Source organism: Taudactylus pleione, unplaced genomic scaffold, assembly GCF_031769625.1.
Source record: "Taudactylus pleione unplaced genomic scaffold, aTauple2 ptg002072l, whole genome shotgun sequence".
In the NCBI taxonomy this organism is placed as follows: Eukaryota; Metazoa; Chordata; class Amphibia; order Anura; family Myobatrachidae; genus Taudactylus; species Taudactylus pleione.
The window spans coordinates 88,114-105,143 of record NW_028286466.1 but is presented as its reverse complement, the minus strand read 5'-3'; the positions used below and the strand labels follow the sequence as shown (position 1 = coordinate 105,143).

The following is a 17,030-nucleotide window of genomic DNA, read 5'->3' as shown; positions in this document are numbered from 1 at the left end:
TGGAGTATATATAATGCCAGTGATGGTGGCGGTGGAGTATATATAATGGCAGTGATGGTGGCAGTGGAGTATATATAATGCCAGTGATGGTGGCGGTGGAGTATATATAATACGGTGATGGTGGCGGTGGAGTATATATAATACGGTGATGGTGGCGGTGGAGTATATATAATACGGTGATGGTGGCAGTGCAGTATATATAATGCCAGTGATGGTGGCAGTGGAGTATATATAATACAGTGATGGTGGCAGTGAGTATATATAATACGGTGATGGTGGCAGTGGAGTATATATAATACGGTGATGGTGGCAGTGCAGTATATATAATACAGTGATGGTGGCAGTGGAGTATATATAATGTCAGTAATGGAGGCGGTGGAGTATATATAATACGGTGATGGTGGCAGTGGAGTATATATAATACGGTGATGGTGGCAGTGCAGTATATATAATGCCAGTGATGGTGGCAGTGGAGTATATATAATACAGTGATGGTGGCAGTGAGTATATATAATACAGTGATGGTGGCAGTGAGTATATATAATACGGTGATGGTGGCAGTGGAGTATATATAATACGGTGATGGTGGCAGTGCAGTATATATAATGCCAGTGGAGTATATATAATGCCAGTGATGGTGGCAGTGGAGTATATATAATACAGTGATGGTGGCGGTGGAGTATATATAATACAGTGATGGTGGCGGTGGAGTATATATAATACAGTGATGGTGGCAGTGGAGTATATATAATACAGTGATGGTAGCGGTGGAGTATATATAACACGGTGATGGTGGCGGTGGAGTATATATAATGCCAGTAATGGTGGCGGTGGAGTATATATAATGCCAGTGATGGTGGCGGTGGAGTATATATAATGCCAGTGAAGGCAGCGGTGGCGTATATATATAATAAAGTGATGGTGGCGGTGGAGTATATATAATGCCAGTGATGGTGGCAGTGGAGTATATATAATGGCAGTGATGGTGGCGGTGGAGTATATATAATACAGTGATGGTGGCAGTGGAGTATATATAATACGGTGATGGGGTGGTGGAGTATATATATAATGCCAGTGATGGTGGCGTTGGAGTATATATAATACAGTGATGGTGGCAGTGGAGTATATATAATACAGTGATGGCGGTGGTGGAGTATATATAATACAGTGATGGCGGGGGTGGAGTATATATAATGCCAGTGATGGTGGCAGTGGAGTATATATAATACAGTTATGGTGGCCGTGAAGTATATATAATACGGTGATGGCGGAGTATATATAATACAGTGATGGTGGCGGTGGAGTATATATAATGGCAGTGATGGTGGCAGTGGAGTATATATAATGGCAGTGAAGGCAGCGGTGGAGTATATATAATACTGGTGATGGTGGCGGTGAAGTATATATAATGCCGGCGGTGGAGTGTATATATAATGGCAGTGATGGTGGTAAAGCATATATAATACAGTGATGGTGGCAGTGGAGTATATATAATACCGGTGACGGGGGTGGTGGAGTATATATAATACCGGTGATGGTGGTGGTGGAGTATATATAATTCTGGTGATGGTGGTGGTGGAGTATATATAATGCCGGTGGATATAATGGCAGTGATGGTGGTAAAACATATGTAATACCAGTGATGGTGGCGGTGGAGTATATATAGTGGCAGTGATGGTGGTGGAGTATATATAATGCCGGTGGCGGTGGAGTGTATATATAATGGCAGTGATGGTGGTAAAGCATATATAATACCGGTGATGGTGGCAGTGGAGTATATATAATACCGGTGATGGTGGCGGGAGAGTGTATATAATACCGGTGATAGTGGCGGTAGAGCATATATAATGCCAGTGATGGTGGCGGTGGAGTATATATAATGGTAGTGATGGTGGTAAAGCATATATATTGCCAGTGATGGTGGTGGTGGAGTATATATAATACCGGTGATGGTGGAGTATATTAAATGGCAGTGATGGTGGCAGAGTATATATAATACCAGTGATGGTGGCGGTGGAGTATATATAATGCCGGTGGCGGTGCAGTATATATAATACCGGTGATGGTGGCGGTGGAGTATATATAATACTGGTGGTGGTGGAGTATATATAATGCTGGTGATGGGGTGGTGGAGTATATATAATGCTGGTGATGGGGTGGTGGAGTATATATAATGCTGGTTATGGTGGCGGTGGAGTATATATAATGCCAGTGATGGGGGGGGTGGAATATATATAATGTCAGTGATGGTGTCGGTGGAGTGTATATATAATACGGTGATGGTGGCAGTGGAGTATATATAATGTTGGTGATGGTGGCAGTGGAGTATATATAATGCTGGTGATGGTGGCAGTGGAGTATATATAATACAGTGATGGTGGCAGTGGAGTATATATAATACAGTGATGGGGATGGTGGAGTATATATAATACGGTGATGGTGGCGGTGGAGTATATATAATGCCAGTGATGGTGGCGGTGGAGTATATATAATGCCAGTGAAGGCAGCGGTGGCGTATATATATAATACAGTGATGGTGGCGGTGGAGTATATATAATGCCAGTGATGGTGACGGTGGAGTATATATAATGTCAGTGATTGTGGCAGTGGAGTATATATAATGGCAGTGATGGTGGCAGTGGAGTATATATAATGCAAGTGATGGTGGCGGTGGAGTATATATAATACAGTGATGGTGGCGGTGGAGTATATATGATTTAGTGATGGTGGCGGTGGAGTATATATAATGCTGGTGATGGTGGCGGTGGAGTATATATAATGATGGTGATGGTGGAGTATATATAATGCCAGTGATGGTGGCAGTGGAGTATATATAATGCCAGTGATGGTGGCAGTGGAGTGTATATATAATGCCAGTGATGGTGGCGGTGGAGTATATATAAAACAGTGATGGTGGCGGTGGAGTATATATGATTTAGTGATGGTGGCGGTGGAGTATATATAATGCAGGTGATGGGGGTGGCAGAGTATATAGTGTGCCGGTAATGGGGGAGGCAGTGAAACATAGACAATGGTGGTGGAGAATATAGTTTGCCGATAATGGGGGGTGGCGGTGAAGCATATACAATGGTGGTGGAGTATATAGTGTGCCGGTAATGGGGGAGGTGGTGGAGCATATACCATGGTGGTGGAGTATATAGTGTGCCGGTAATGGGGGTGGCGGTGGAGCATAGACAATGGCGGTGGAGTGTATAGTGTGCCGTTAATGGGGGTGCCGGTGGAGCATAGACAATGGTGGTGGAGTATATAGTGTGCCGGTAATGGGGGAGGCGGTGGAGCATATAAAATGGTTGTGGAGTGTATAGAGTCCCGGGAATGGGGGTGCCGGTGGAGCATAGACAATGGTGGTGGAGTATATAGTGTGCCGGTAATGGGGGAGGCGGTGGAGCATATAAAATGGTGGAGTATATAGTGTGCCGGTAATGGGGGTGGCGGTGGCGCATATACAATGGTGGTGGAGTATATAGTGTGCCGGTAATGGGCATGGCGGTGGAGCATAGACAATGGTGGTGGAGTATATAGTGTGCCGGTAATGGGGGTGGCGGTGGAGAATAGACAATGGTGGTGGAGTATATAGTGTGCCGGTAATGGGGGAGGTGGTGGAGTATATAGTGTGCCGGTAATGGGGGTGGCGGTGGAGCATAGACAATGGCGGTGGAGTGTATAGTGTGCCGGTAATGGGGGTGCCGGTGGAGCATAGACAATGGTGGTGGAGTATATAGTGTGCAGGTAATGGGGGAGGCGGTGGAGCATATAAAATGGTGGTGGAGTATATAGTGTGCAGGTAATGGGGGTGGCGGTGGAGCATATACAATGGCGGTGGAGTATATAGTGTGCCGGTAATGGGGGAGGCGGTGGAGCATATACAATGGCGATGGAGTATATAGTGTGCCGGTAATGGGGGGTGGAGGTGGAGCATATACAATGGCGGTGGAGTATATAGTGTGCCGGTAATGGGGTAGGCGGTGGAGCATATACAATGGTGGTGGAGTATATAGTGTGCCGGTAATGGGGGTGGCGGTGGAGCATAGACAATGGTGGTGGAGTATATAGTGTGCCGGTAAAGGGGGTGGCGGTGGAGCTTATACAATGATGGTGGAGTATATAGTGTCCCGGGAATGGGGGTGGCGGTGGAGCATAGACAATGGTGGTGGAGTATATAGTGTGCCGGTAATGGGGGTGGCGGTGGAGAACAGACAATAGTGGTGGAGTATATAGTGTGCCGGTAATGGTGGTGGCGGTGGAGCATATACAATGGTGGTGAAGTATATAGTGTGCCGGTAATGGGGGTGGCGGTGGAGCATATACAATGGTGGTGGAGTATATAGTGTGCCGGTAATGGGAGTGGCGGTGAAGCATATACAATGGCGGTGGAGAATATAGTGTGCCGATGATTGGGGAGGCGGTGGAGCATATACAAAGGTGGTGGAGTATATAGTGTGCCGGTAATGGAGGTGGCGGTGGAGCATATACAATGGTGGTGAAGTATATAGTGTGCCGGTAATGGGGGTGGCGGTGGAGCATATACAATGGTGGTGGAGTATATAGTATGCCGGTAATGGGGGTGGCGGTGAAGCATATACAATGGTGCTGGAGTATATAGTGTGCCGTTAATGGAGGTGGCGGTGAAGCATATACAATGGCGGTGGAATTTATAGTGTGCCGGTAATGGGGTGATGGTGAAGCATATACAATGGTGGTGGAGTATATAGTGTGCCGGTAATGGGGTAGGCGGTGGAGCATATACAATGGTGGGGGAGTATATAGTGTGCCGGTAATGGGGGTGGCGGTGGAGCTTATACAATGATGGTGGAGTATATAGTGTCCCGGTAATGGGGGTGGCGGTGGATCATAGACAATGGTGGTGGAGTATATAGTGTGCCGGTAATGGGGGTGGCGGTGGAGAACAGACAATAGTGGTGGAGTATATAGTGTGCCGGTAATGGGGGTGGCGGTGGAGAACAGACAATGGCGGTGGAGTATATAGTGTGCAGGTAATGGGGGTGGCGGTGGAGCATATACAATGGCGGTGGAGTATATAGTGTGCCGGTAATGGGGGAGGCGGTGGAGCATATACAATGGCGATGGAGTATATAGTGTGCCGGTAATGGGGGGTGGAGGTGGAGCATATACAATGGCGGTGGAGTATACAGTGTGCCGGTAATGGGGGTGGCGGTGGAGCATAGACAATGGCGGTGGAGTATATAGTGTGCCGGTAATGGGGGTGGCGGTGGAGCATAGATAATGGTGGTGGAGTATATAGTGTGCCGGTAATGGGGTAGGCGGTGGAGCATATACAATGGTGGTGGAGTATATAGTGTGCCGGTAATGGGGGTGGCGGTGGAGCATAGACAATGGTGGTGGAGTATATAGTGTGCCGGTAATGGGGGTGGCGGTGGAGCTTATACAATGATGGTGGAGTATATAGTGTCCCGGGAATGGGGGTGGCGGTGGAGCATAGACAATGGTGGTGGAGTATATAGTGTGCCGGTAATGGGGGTGGCGGTGGAGAACAGACAATAGTGGTGGAGTATATAGTGTGCCGGTAATGGTGGTGGCGGTGGAGCATATACAATGGTGGTGAAGTATATAGTGTGCCGGTAATGGGGGTGGCGGTGGAGCATATACAATGGTGGTGGAGTATATAGTGTGCCGGTAATGGGGGTGGCGGTGAAGCATATACAATGGCGGTGGAGAATATAGTGTGCCGATGATTGCGGAGGCGGTGGAGCATATACAAAGGTGGTGGAGTATATAGTGTGCCGGTAATGGAGGTGGCGGTGGAGCATATACAATGGTGGTGAAGTATATAGTGTGCCGGTAATGGGGGTGGCGGTGGAGCATATACAATGGTGGTGGAGTATATAGTATGCCGGTAATGGGGGTGGCGGTGAAGCATATACAATGGTGCTGGAGTATATAGTGTGCCGGTAATGGAGGTGGCGGTGAAGCATATACAATGGCGGTGGAATTTATAGTGTGCCGGTAATGGGGTGATGGTGAAGCATATACAATGGTGGTGGAGTATATAGTGTGCCGGTAATGGGGTAGGCGGTGGAGCATATACAATGGTGGTGGAGTATATACTGTGCCGGTAATGGGGGTGGCGGTGGAGCTTATACAATGATGGTGGAGTATATAGTGTCCCGGTAATGGGGGTGGCGGTGGATCATAGACAATGGTGGTGGAGTATATAGTGTGCCGGTAATGGGGGTGGCGGTGGAGAACAGACAATAGTGGTGGAGTATATAGTGTGCCGGTAATGGGGGTGGCGGTGGAGAACAGACAATGGCGGTGGAGTATATAGTGTGCAGGTAATGGGGGTGGCGGTGGAGCATATACAATGGCGGTGGAGTATATAGTGTGCCGGTAATGGGGGAGGCGGTGGAGCATATACAATGGCGATGGAGTATATAGTGTGCCGGTAATGGGGGGTGGAGGTGGAGCATATACAATGGCGGTGGAGTATACAGTGTGCCGGTAATGGGGGTGGCGGTGGAGCATAGACAATGGCGGTGGAGTATATAGTGTGCCGGTAATGGGGGTGGCGGTGGAGCATAGATAATGGTGGTGGAGTATATAGTGTGCCGGTAATGGGGTAGGCGGTGGAGCATATACAATGGTGGTGGAGTATATAGTGTGCCGGTAATGGGGGTGGCGGTGGAGCATAGACAATGGTGGTGGAGTATATAGTGTGCCGGTAATGGGGGTGGCGGTGGAGCTTATACAATGATGGTGGAGTATATAGTGTCCCGGGAATGGGGGTGGCGGTGGAGCATAGACAATGGTGGTGGAGTATATAGTGTGCCGGTAATGGGGGTGGCGGTGGAGAACAGACAATAGTGGTGGAGTATATAGTGTGCCGGTAATGGGGCTGGCGGTGGAGAACAGACAATGGCGGTGGAGTATATAGTGTGCAGGTAAAGGGGGTGGCGGTGGAGCATATACAATGGCGGTGGAGTATATAGTGTGCCGGTAATGGGGGAGGCGGTGGAGCATATACAATGGCGGTGGAGTATATAGTGTGCCGGTAATGGGGGGTGGAGGTGGAGCATATACAATGGCGGTGGAGTATACAGTGTGCCGGTAATGGGGGTGGCGGTGGAGCATAGACAATGGCTGTGGAGTATATAGTGTGCCGGTAATGGGGGTGGCGGTGGAGCATAGACAATGGCGGTGGAGTATATAGTGTGCCGGTAATGGGGGTGGCGGTGCAGCATAGATAATGGCGGTGGAGTATATAGTGTGCCGGTAATGGGGGAGGCGGTGGAGCATATACAATGGCGGTGGAGTATATAGTGTGCCTGTAATGGGTGTGGCGGTGGAGCATATACAATGGCGGTGGAGTATATATTGTGCCGGTAATGGGGGTGGAGGTGGAGCATATACAATGGCGGTGGAGTATATAGTGTGCCGGTAATGGGGGACGCGGTGGAGCATATACAATGGTGGTGGAGTATATAGTGTGCCGGTAATGGGGTGACGGTGAAGCATATACAATGGCGGTGGAATTTACAGTTTGCTGGTAATGGGGTGATGGTGGAGCATATACAATGGCGGTGGAGTATATAGTGTGCCGGTAATGGGGGTGACGGTGGAGCATATACAGTGGCGGTGGAGAATATAGTGTGCCGGTAATGGGGTGACGGTGGACAATATACAATGGCGGTGGAATTTATAGTGTGCCGGTAATGGGGTGACGGTGGAGAATATACAATGGCGGTGGAGTATATAGTGTGCCGGAAATGGGTGTGACGGTGGAGTATATAATGTGCCGGTGGAGTATATAATGTGCCGGTAATGGGGGTGGCGGTGGAGCATATACAATGGCGGTGGAGTATATAGTGTGCCGGTAATGGGGGAGGCCGTGGAGCATATAAAATGGTGGTGTATATAGTGTGCCGGTAATGGGGGTGACGGTGGAGCATATACTATGGCGGTGGAGTATATAGTGTGCCGGTAATGGGGGTGGCGGTGGAGTATATAGTGTGCCGGTAATGGGGGTGGCGGTGGAGCATATACAATGGCGGTGGAGTATATAGTGTGCCGGTAATGTGGGTAGCGGTGGAGCATAGACAATGGTGGTGGAGTATATAGTGTGCCGGTAATGGGGGTGGCGGTGGAGCTTATACAATGATGGTGGAGTACATAGTGTGCCGGTAATGGGGGTGGCGGTGGAGCTTATACAATGATGGTGGAGTACATAGTGTGCCGGTAAGGGGGGTGCCGGTGGAGCATATACAATGGTGGTGGAGTATATAGTGTGCCGGTAATGGGGGTGGCGATGGAGCATATAAAATGGTGGTGGAGAATATAGTGTGCCGGTAATGGTGGTGGCGGTGGAGCATATACAATGGTGGTGGAGTATATAGTGTGCCGGTAATGGGGGTGGCGGTGGAGAACAGACAATGGTGGTGGAATATATAGTGTGCCGGTAATGGGGGTGGCGGTGGAGTATAGATAATGGCGGTGGAGTATATAATGTGCCGGTAATGGGGGTGGCGGTGGAGCATATACAATGGCGGTGGAGTATATAGTGTGCCGGTAATGGGTGAGGCGGTGGAGCATATACAATGGTGGTGGAGTATATAGTGTGTCGGTAATGGGGGTGGCGGTGGAGCATAGACAATGGCGGTGGAGTATATAGTGTGCCGGTAATGGGGGTGCCGGTGGAGCATAGACAATGGTGGTGGAGTATATAGTGTGCCGGTAATGGGGGAGGCGGTGGAGCATATAAAATGGTGGTGGAGTGTATAGTGTCCCGGGAATGGGGGTGCCGGTGGAGCATAGACAATGGTGGTGGAGTATATAGTGTGCCGGTAATGGGGGAGGCGGTGGAGCATATAAAATGGTGGAGTATATAGTGTGCCGGTAATGGGGGTGGCGGTGGCGCATATACAATGGTGGTGGAGTATATAGTGTGACGGTAATGGGGGTGGCGGTGGAGAATAGACAATGGTGGTGGAGTATATAGTGTTCCGGTAATGGGGGAGGCGGTGGAGTATATAGTGTGCCGGTAATGGGGGTGGCGGTGGAGCATAGACAATGGCGGTGGAGTGTATAGTGTGCCGGTAATGGGGGAGGCGGTGGAGCATATAAAATGGTGGTGGAGTATATAGTGTGCCGGTAATGGGGGTGGCTGTGAAGCATAAACAATGGTGGTGGAGAATATAGTGTGCCGATGATTGGGGAGGCGGTGGAGCATATACAAAGGTGGTGGAGTATATAGTGTGCCGGTAATGGTGGTGGCGGTGGAGCATATACAATGGTGGTGAAGTATATAGTGTGCCGGTAATGGGGGTGGCGGTGAAGCATATACAATGGTGGTGGCGAATATAGTGTGCCGATGATTGGGGAGGCGGTGGAGCATATACAAAGGTGGTGAAGTATATAGTGTGCCGGTAATGGGGGTGGCGGTGGAGCATATACAATGGTGGTGGAGTATATAGTATGCCGGTAATGGGGGTGGCGGTGAAGCATATACAATGGTGCTGGAGTATATAGTGTGCCGGTAATGGAGGTGGCGGTGAAGCATATACAATGGCGGTGGAATTTATATTGTGCCGGTAATGGGGTGACGGTGAAGCATATACAATGGTGGTGGAGTATATAGTGTGCCGGTAATGGGGTAGGCGGTGGAGCATATACAATGGTAGTGGAGTATATAGTGTGCCGGTAATGGGGGTGGCGGTGGAGCATAGACAATGGTGGTGGAGTATATAGTGTGCCGGTAATGGGGGTGGCGGTGGAGCTTATACAATGATGGTGGAGTATATAGTGTCCCGGGAATGGGGGTGGCGGTGGAGCATAGACAATGGTGGTGGAGTATATAGTGTGCCGGTAATGGGGGTGGCGGTGGAGAACAGACAATAGTGGTGGAGTATATAGTGTGCCGGTAATGGGGGTGGCGGTGGAGAACAGACAATGGCGGTGGAGTATATAGTGTGCAGGTAATGGGGGTGGTGGTGGAGCATATACAATGGCGGTGGAGTATATAGTGTGCCGGTAATGGGGGAGGCGGTGGAGCATATACAATGGTGGTGGAGTATATAGTGTGCCGGTAATGGGGGGTGGAGGTGGAGCATATACAATGGCGGTGGAGTATAGTGTGCCGGTAATGGGGGTGGCGGTGGAGCATAGACAATGGCGGTGGAGTATATAGTGTGCCGGTAATGGGGGTGGCGGTGGAGCATAGGCAATGGCGGTGGAGTATATAGTGTGCCGGTAATGGGGGTGGCGGTGGAGCATAGATAATGGCGGTGGAGTATATAGTGTGCCGGTAATGGGGGAGGCGGTGGAGCATATACAATGGCGGTGGAGTATATAGTGTGCCGGTAATGGGTGTGGCGGTGGAGCATATACAATGGCGGTGGAGTATATAGTGTGCCGGTAATAGGGGTGGTGGTGGAGCATATACAATGGCGGTGGAGTATATAATGTGCCGGTAATGGGGTGACGGTGGAGAATAAACAATGGCGGTGGAGTATATAGTGTGCCGGAAATGGGTGTGGCGGTGGAGTATATACAGTGGTGGTGGAGTATATAATGTGCCGGTAATGGGGGTGGCGGTGGAGCATATACAATGGCTGTGGAGTTTATAGTGTGCCGGTAATGGGGGAGGCCGTGGAGCATATAAAATGGTGGTGGAGTATATAGTGTGCCGGTAATGGGCGTGACGGTGGAGCATATACTATGGCGGTGGAGTATATAGTGTGCCGGTAATGGGGGTGGCGGTGGAGTATATACAGTGGTGGTGGAGTATATAATGTGCCGGTAATGGGGGTGGCGGTGGAGCATATACAATGGCTGTGGAGTATATAGTGTGCCGGTAATGGGGGAGGCCGTGGAGCATATAAAATGGTGGTGGAGTATATAGTGTGCCGGTAATGGGGGTGACGGTGGAGCATATACTATGGCGGTGGAGTATATAGTGTGCCGGTAATGGGGGTGGCGGTGGAGTATATAGTGTGCCGGTAATGGGGGTGGCGGTGGAGCATATACAATGGCGGTGGAGTATATAGTGTGCCGGTAATGGTGGTGGCGGTGGAGCATATACAATGGTGGTGGAGTATATAGTGTGCCGGTAATGGGGGTGGCGGTGGAGCATAGACAATGGTGGTGGAGTATATAGTGTGCCGATAATGGGGGTGGCGGTGGAGAACAGACAATGGTGGTGGAGTATATAGTGTGCCGGTAATGGGGGTGGCGGTGGAGAACAGACAAATGGTGGTGGAATATATAGTGTGCCGGTAATGGGGGTGGCGGTGGAGCATAGATAATGGCGGTGGAGTATATAATGTGCCGGTAATGGGGGTGGCGGTGGAGCATATACAATGGCGGTGGAGTATATAATGTGCCGGTAATGGGGGTGGCGGTGGAGCATATACAATGGCGGTGGAGTATATAGTGTGCCGGTAATGGGTGAGGCGGTGGAGCATATACAATGGCGGTGGAGTATATAGTGTGCCGGTAATGGGGGTGGTGGTGGAGCATATACAATGGTGGTGGAGTATATAGTGTGTCGGTAATGGGGGTGGCGGTGGAGCATAGACAATGGCGGTGGAGTATATAGTGTGCCGGTAATGGGGGTGGCAGTGGAGCATATACAATGGTGGTGGACTATATAGTGTGCCGGTAATGAGGGAGGCGGTGGAGCATAAACAATGGTGGTGGAGTATATAGTGTGCCGGTAATGGGGTGATGGTGAAGCATATACAATGGCGGTGGAATTTATAGTGTGCCGGTAATGGGGGTGGCGGTGGAGCATAGACAATGGCGGTGAAGTATATAGTGTGCCGGTAATGGGGGTGGCGGTGGAGCATATACAATGGCGGTGGAGCATATAGTGTGCCGGTAATGGGGGTTGCGGTGGAGCATATACAGTGGTGGTGTATATAGTGTGCCGGTAATGGGGGTGGCGGTGGAGCATATACAATGGTGGTGGAGTATATAGTGTGCCGGTAATGGGGGAGGCGGTGAAGCATATACAATTGTGGTGGTGTATATAGTGTGCCGGTAATGGGGATGGCGGTGGAGCATAGACAATGGCGGTGGAGTATATATTGTGCCGGTAATGGGGGTGGCGGTTGAGCATATACAATGGTGGTGGAGTATATAGTGTGCCAGTAATGGGGGTGGCGGTGGAGCATATACAATGGTGGTGGAGTATATAATGTGCCGGTAATGGGGGTGGCGATGGAGCATATACAATGGTGGTGGAGTATATAGTGTGCCGGTAATGGGGGAGGTGGTGGAGTATATAGTGTGCCGGTAATGGGGGTGGTGGTGGAGTATATATTGGGCCGCTAATGGGGATGGTGGTGGAGTATATAGTGTGCCGGTAATGGGGGTGGCGATGGAGCATATACAATGGTGGTGGAGTATATAGTGTGCCGGTAATGGGGGAGGCGGTGAAGCATATACAATTGTGGTGGAGTATATAGTGTGCCGGTAATGGGGATGGCGGTGGAGCATAGACAATGGCGGTGGAGTATATATTGTGCCGGTAATGGGGGTGGCGGTTGAGCATATACAATGGTAGTGGAGTATATGGTGTCCCGGTAATGGGGGAGGCGGTGGAGCATAGACAATGGTGGTGGAGTATATAGTGTGCCGGTAATGGGGGTGGCGGTGGAGCATATACAATGGTGGTGGAGTATATAGTGTGCCGGTAATGGGGGTCGCGGTAGAGCATATACAATGGTGGTGGAGTATATAGTGTGCCGGTAATGGGGGTGGCGGTGGAGCATATACAATTGTGGTGGAGTATATAGTGTGCTGGTAATGGGGGTGGCGGTGGAGCATATACAATGGCGGTGGAGTATATAGTGTGCCGGTAATGGGGGTGGCGGTGGAGCATATACAATGGTGGTGGAGTGTATTGTGTGCTGGTAATGGGGGTGGCGGTGGAGTATATAGTGTGCCGGTAATGGGGATGGTGGTGGAGTATATATGTGCCGGTGACGGTGGAGCATATACAATGGTGGTGGAGTATATAGTATGCCGGTAATGGGGGTGGCGGTGGAGCATATACAATGGTGATGGAGTATATAGTGTGCCGGTAATGGGGGTGGTGGTGGAGCATAGACAATGGTGGTGGAGTATATAGTGTGCCGGTAATGGGGGAGGCGGTGGAGCATATACAATGGTGGTGGAGTATATAGTGTGCCGGTAATGGGGGTGATGGTGGATCATATACATTGGTGGTGGAGTATATAGTGTGCCGGTAATGGGGGTGGCGGTGGAGCATAGACAATGGTGGTGGAGTATATAGTGTGCCGGTAATGGGGGTGGTGGTGGAGCATAGACAATGGTGTTGGAGTATATAGGGTGGCGGTAATGGGGGAGGTGGTGGAGCAGAGACAATGGTGGTGGAGTATATAGTGTGCCGGTAATGGGGGAGGCGATGGAGCATAGACAATGGTGGTGGAGTATATAGTGTGCCGTTAATGGGGGTGGTGGTGGAGCATATATAATGGCGGTGGCAGCAGCAGAGGGGGATTTGGAGACAGTAGTTCCTCTCATGCCCATGTATATGAGGTGATAACACTACACAAGGAGTGCCTCTGTCCATCAGTCATGTGAGAGGGGTGTCAGGGCTGAACTCCATGCTTCGGGGGGGGGGTGGCATACCAGCTAGATGTGATAGCTGTAGGGGGCACTGAGTGACTGGCAGAGGGCGGGCTAGGGCGGAGGCCTGTTACTTGTACTTACAGGAATGTGATGTTACTCATCCTTCCCAAGCCAATAACATCCTATGCATGCTTAGTAATGTCTGTGCTCCCTAATAGCTGTGACATCCAGGTCTCATATTCTTCTGGGCACACTCAGGGCAGAGAGCTGTAATATTATTATATTGGGTACATAGGAACCTCAGCAGTTCCTCTGATGGGTGATGAAGCCGGTATCTTACCCCCTGGCGGGCAATCAGCCTATGTGACATCCAGTTATGCCCTATTATATCTTATAAATGACAAGATACTTATTATAATAACCTAGTTACCCCATAGCCTTCATTAAGCAAGTTATGGGCCAGTGGCCTCCGTGGGGCCTCAATAGACCTCCCTGTGTAATTACTGATTGCAGTGTGTTCAGCGATGTACATGGGCCGTCTCCATGGCTGGATTCCTGGCGGGTATAGGTACATACATTACTGGGGTATATAATTACAGCATGGGGGGGTACTAATGATTGTGTCTTGTCCCTGCAGTGTGTGGGGACGAGGTCTGTAGCCCAGATGAGAACTGCATCCTCTGTCCTGCTGACTGCGGAGCCTGCCCCATGCAGAGCACAGTGAAGATCGCCATCGCACTTCCGCTGACCCTGTTCTGCAGCGGCTTCATCTTCGCAGTTGTGGTAACACTTTGTTGTATTACAGTTCTCTAGTAAAGGGGAATGTTTTATAAAATTGGGATTTATTGTGTTTTATAAATACAATTTCCAGGGACGTTTTGCTTCTAGGAAAGTGGATCTTAGCACAGAAAGGGCCGGATTCTCACTCGCACACAAAAGCGCACGCAGCAGCGTCTATTGGTGGCCGCCCGTCTGCAACATGCCGCTCCAAACTCCTTCCCTGGTGTACATCCGTCCAGCCATATGCGCAAGGACAGAGACGCCCACTGTCTGCGTATGGAGACGCTATAATACCGATTTGTGCATCCTTCTACGTCACCGCCGATCGCTCCACTGAAACTTGCACCTGGCCTTTGGTCTGACATAGGCCTCCTATGCCTGCGTCTGTGTATGCTGCCGCCGCTTTCACTGACGCCTGCGATACTTCCATAACACGCTAACTGAACGTATCATATATGCCTGCGCTATTATTCATCTCCCAGTCTTGATCTCAGCTGCGCCGATGTGCGTACGCTCTAACGCAGGCGCTTTAGGACATTTTATGAGTTTTCACACATGTTGCAACAACTCGCTCAGCTACATGAACATAGGCAGTGCGTGTGGTCTGCGTGTCACTCTGACTCTCGCTCAGCTACATGAACATAGGTAGTGCGTGTGGTCTGCGTGTCACTCTGACTCTCGCTCAGCTACATGAACATAGGCAGTGCGTGTGGTTTGCGTGTCACTCTGACTCTCGCTCAGCTACATGAACATAGGCAGTGCGTGTGGTCTGCGTGTCACTCTGACTCTCGCTCAGCTACATGAACATAGGCAGTGCGTGTGGTCTGCGTGTCACTCTGACTCTCGCTCAGCTACATGAACATTGGCAGTGCGTGTGGTCTGCGTGTCACTTTGAATCTCAGGGACATGAACATAGGCAGTGCGTGTGGTCTGCGTGTCACTGACTCTCGCTCAGCTACATGAACATAGGCAGTGCGGGTGGTTTGCGTGTCACTCTGACTCTCGCTCAGCTACATGTACATAGGCAGTGCGTGTGGTCTGCGTGTCACTCTGACTCTCGCTCAGCTACATGAACATAGGCAGTGCGTGTGGTCTGTGTGTCACTCTGACTCTCGCTCAGCGACATGAACATAGGCAGTGCGTGTGGTCTGCGTGTCACTCTGACTCTCAGCTACATGAACATAGGCAGTGCGTGTGGTCTGCGTGTCACTCTGACTCTCGCTCAGCTACATGAACATAGGCAGTGCGTGTGGTCTGCGTGTCACTCTGACTCTCGCTCAGCTACATGAACATAGGCAGTGCGTGTGGTCTGGGTGTCGCTCTGACTCTCACTCAGCTACATGAACATAGGCAGTGTGTGTGGTTTGCGTGTCACTCTGACTCTCAGCTACATGAACATAGGCAGTGCGTGTGGTCTGCGTGTCACTCTGACTCTCGCTCAGCTACATGAACATAGGCAGTGCGTGTGGTCTGCGTGTCACTCTGACTCTCGCTCAGCTACATGAACATAGGCAGTGCGTGTGGTCTGCGTGTCACTCTGACTCTCGCTCAGCTACATGAACATAGGCAGTGCGTGTGGTCTGCGTGTCACTCTGACTCTCGCTCAGCTACATGAACATAGGCAGTGCGTGTGGTCTGCGTGTCACTCTGAATCTCAGCTACATGAACATAGGCAGTGCGTGTGGTCTGCGTGTCACTCTGAATCTCAGCTACATGAACATAGGCAGTGCGTGTGGTCTGCGTGTCACTCTGAATCTCAGCTACATGAACATGGGCAGTGCGTGTGGTCTGCGTGTCCCTCTGAATCTCAGCTACATGAACATAGGCAGTGCGTGTGGTCTGCGTGTCACTCTGAATCTCAGCTACATGAACATGGGCAGTGCGTGTGGTCTGCGTGTCCCTCTGAATCTCAGCTACATGAACATAGGCAGTGCGTGTGGTCTGCGTGTCACTGACTCTCGCTCAGCTACATGAACATAGGCAGTGCGTGTGGTCTGCGTGTCGCTCTGACTCTCGCTCAGCTACATGAACATTGGCAGTGCGTGTGGTCTGCGTGTCACTTTGAATCTCAGGGACATGAACATAGGCAGTGCGTGTGGTCTGCGTGTCACTGACTCTCGCTCAGCGACATGAACATAGGCAGTGCGTGTGGTCTGCGTGTCACTCTGACTCTCAGCTACATGAACATAGGCAGTGCGTGTGGTCTGCGTGTCACTCTGACTCTCGCTCAGCGACATGAACATAGGCAGTGCGTGTGGTCTGCGTGTCACTCTGACTCTCAGCTACATGAACATAGGCAGTGCGTGTGGTCTGCGTGTCACTCTGACTCTCGCTCAGCTACATGAACATAGGCAGTGCGTGTGGTCTGCGTGTCACTCTGACTCTCGCTCAGCTACATGAACATAGGCAGTGTGTGTGGTTTGCGTGTCGCTCTGACTCTCTGCTACATGAACATAGGCAGTGCGTGTGGTCTGCGTGTCGCTCTGACTCTCACTCAGCTACATGAACATAGGCAGTGTGTGTGGTTTGTGTGTCGCTCTGACTCTCTGCTACATGAACATAGGCAGTGCGTGTGGTCTGCGTGTCACTCGAACTCTCACTCAGCTACATGAACATGGGCAGTGCGTGTGGTCTGCGTGTCACTCTGAATCTCAGCT

The 17,030-nt window shown here is 50.6% G+C and overlaps 1 protein-coding gene across 1 annotated transcript in view; it reads left to right on the top strand.

The window, feature by feature from the left end:
• The first annotated feature begins 14,286 nt into the window (after positions 1-14,286).
• The window catches only part of LOC148435691 (atrial natriuretic peptide receptor 2-like), a 66,451-nt gene continuing 63,707 nt past the window's right edge, over positions 14,287-17,030 (top strand). Inside the window, exon 1 of the mRNA XM_088465638.1 lies at positions 14,287-14,376. Within this exon, the coding sequence (XP_088321764.1) occupies positions 14,302-14,376 (75 nt within the window). The 5' untranslated portion in view covers positions 14,287-14,301. The remainder of the gene's footprint in view (positions 14,377-17,030) is intronic.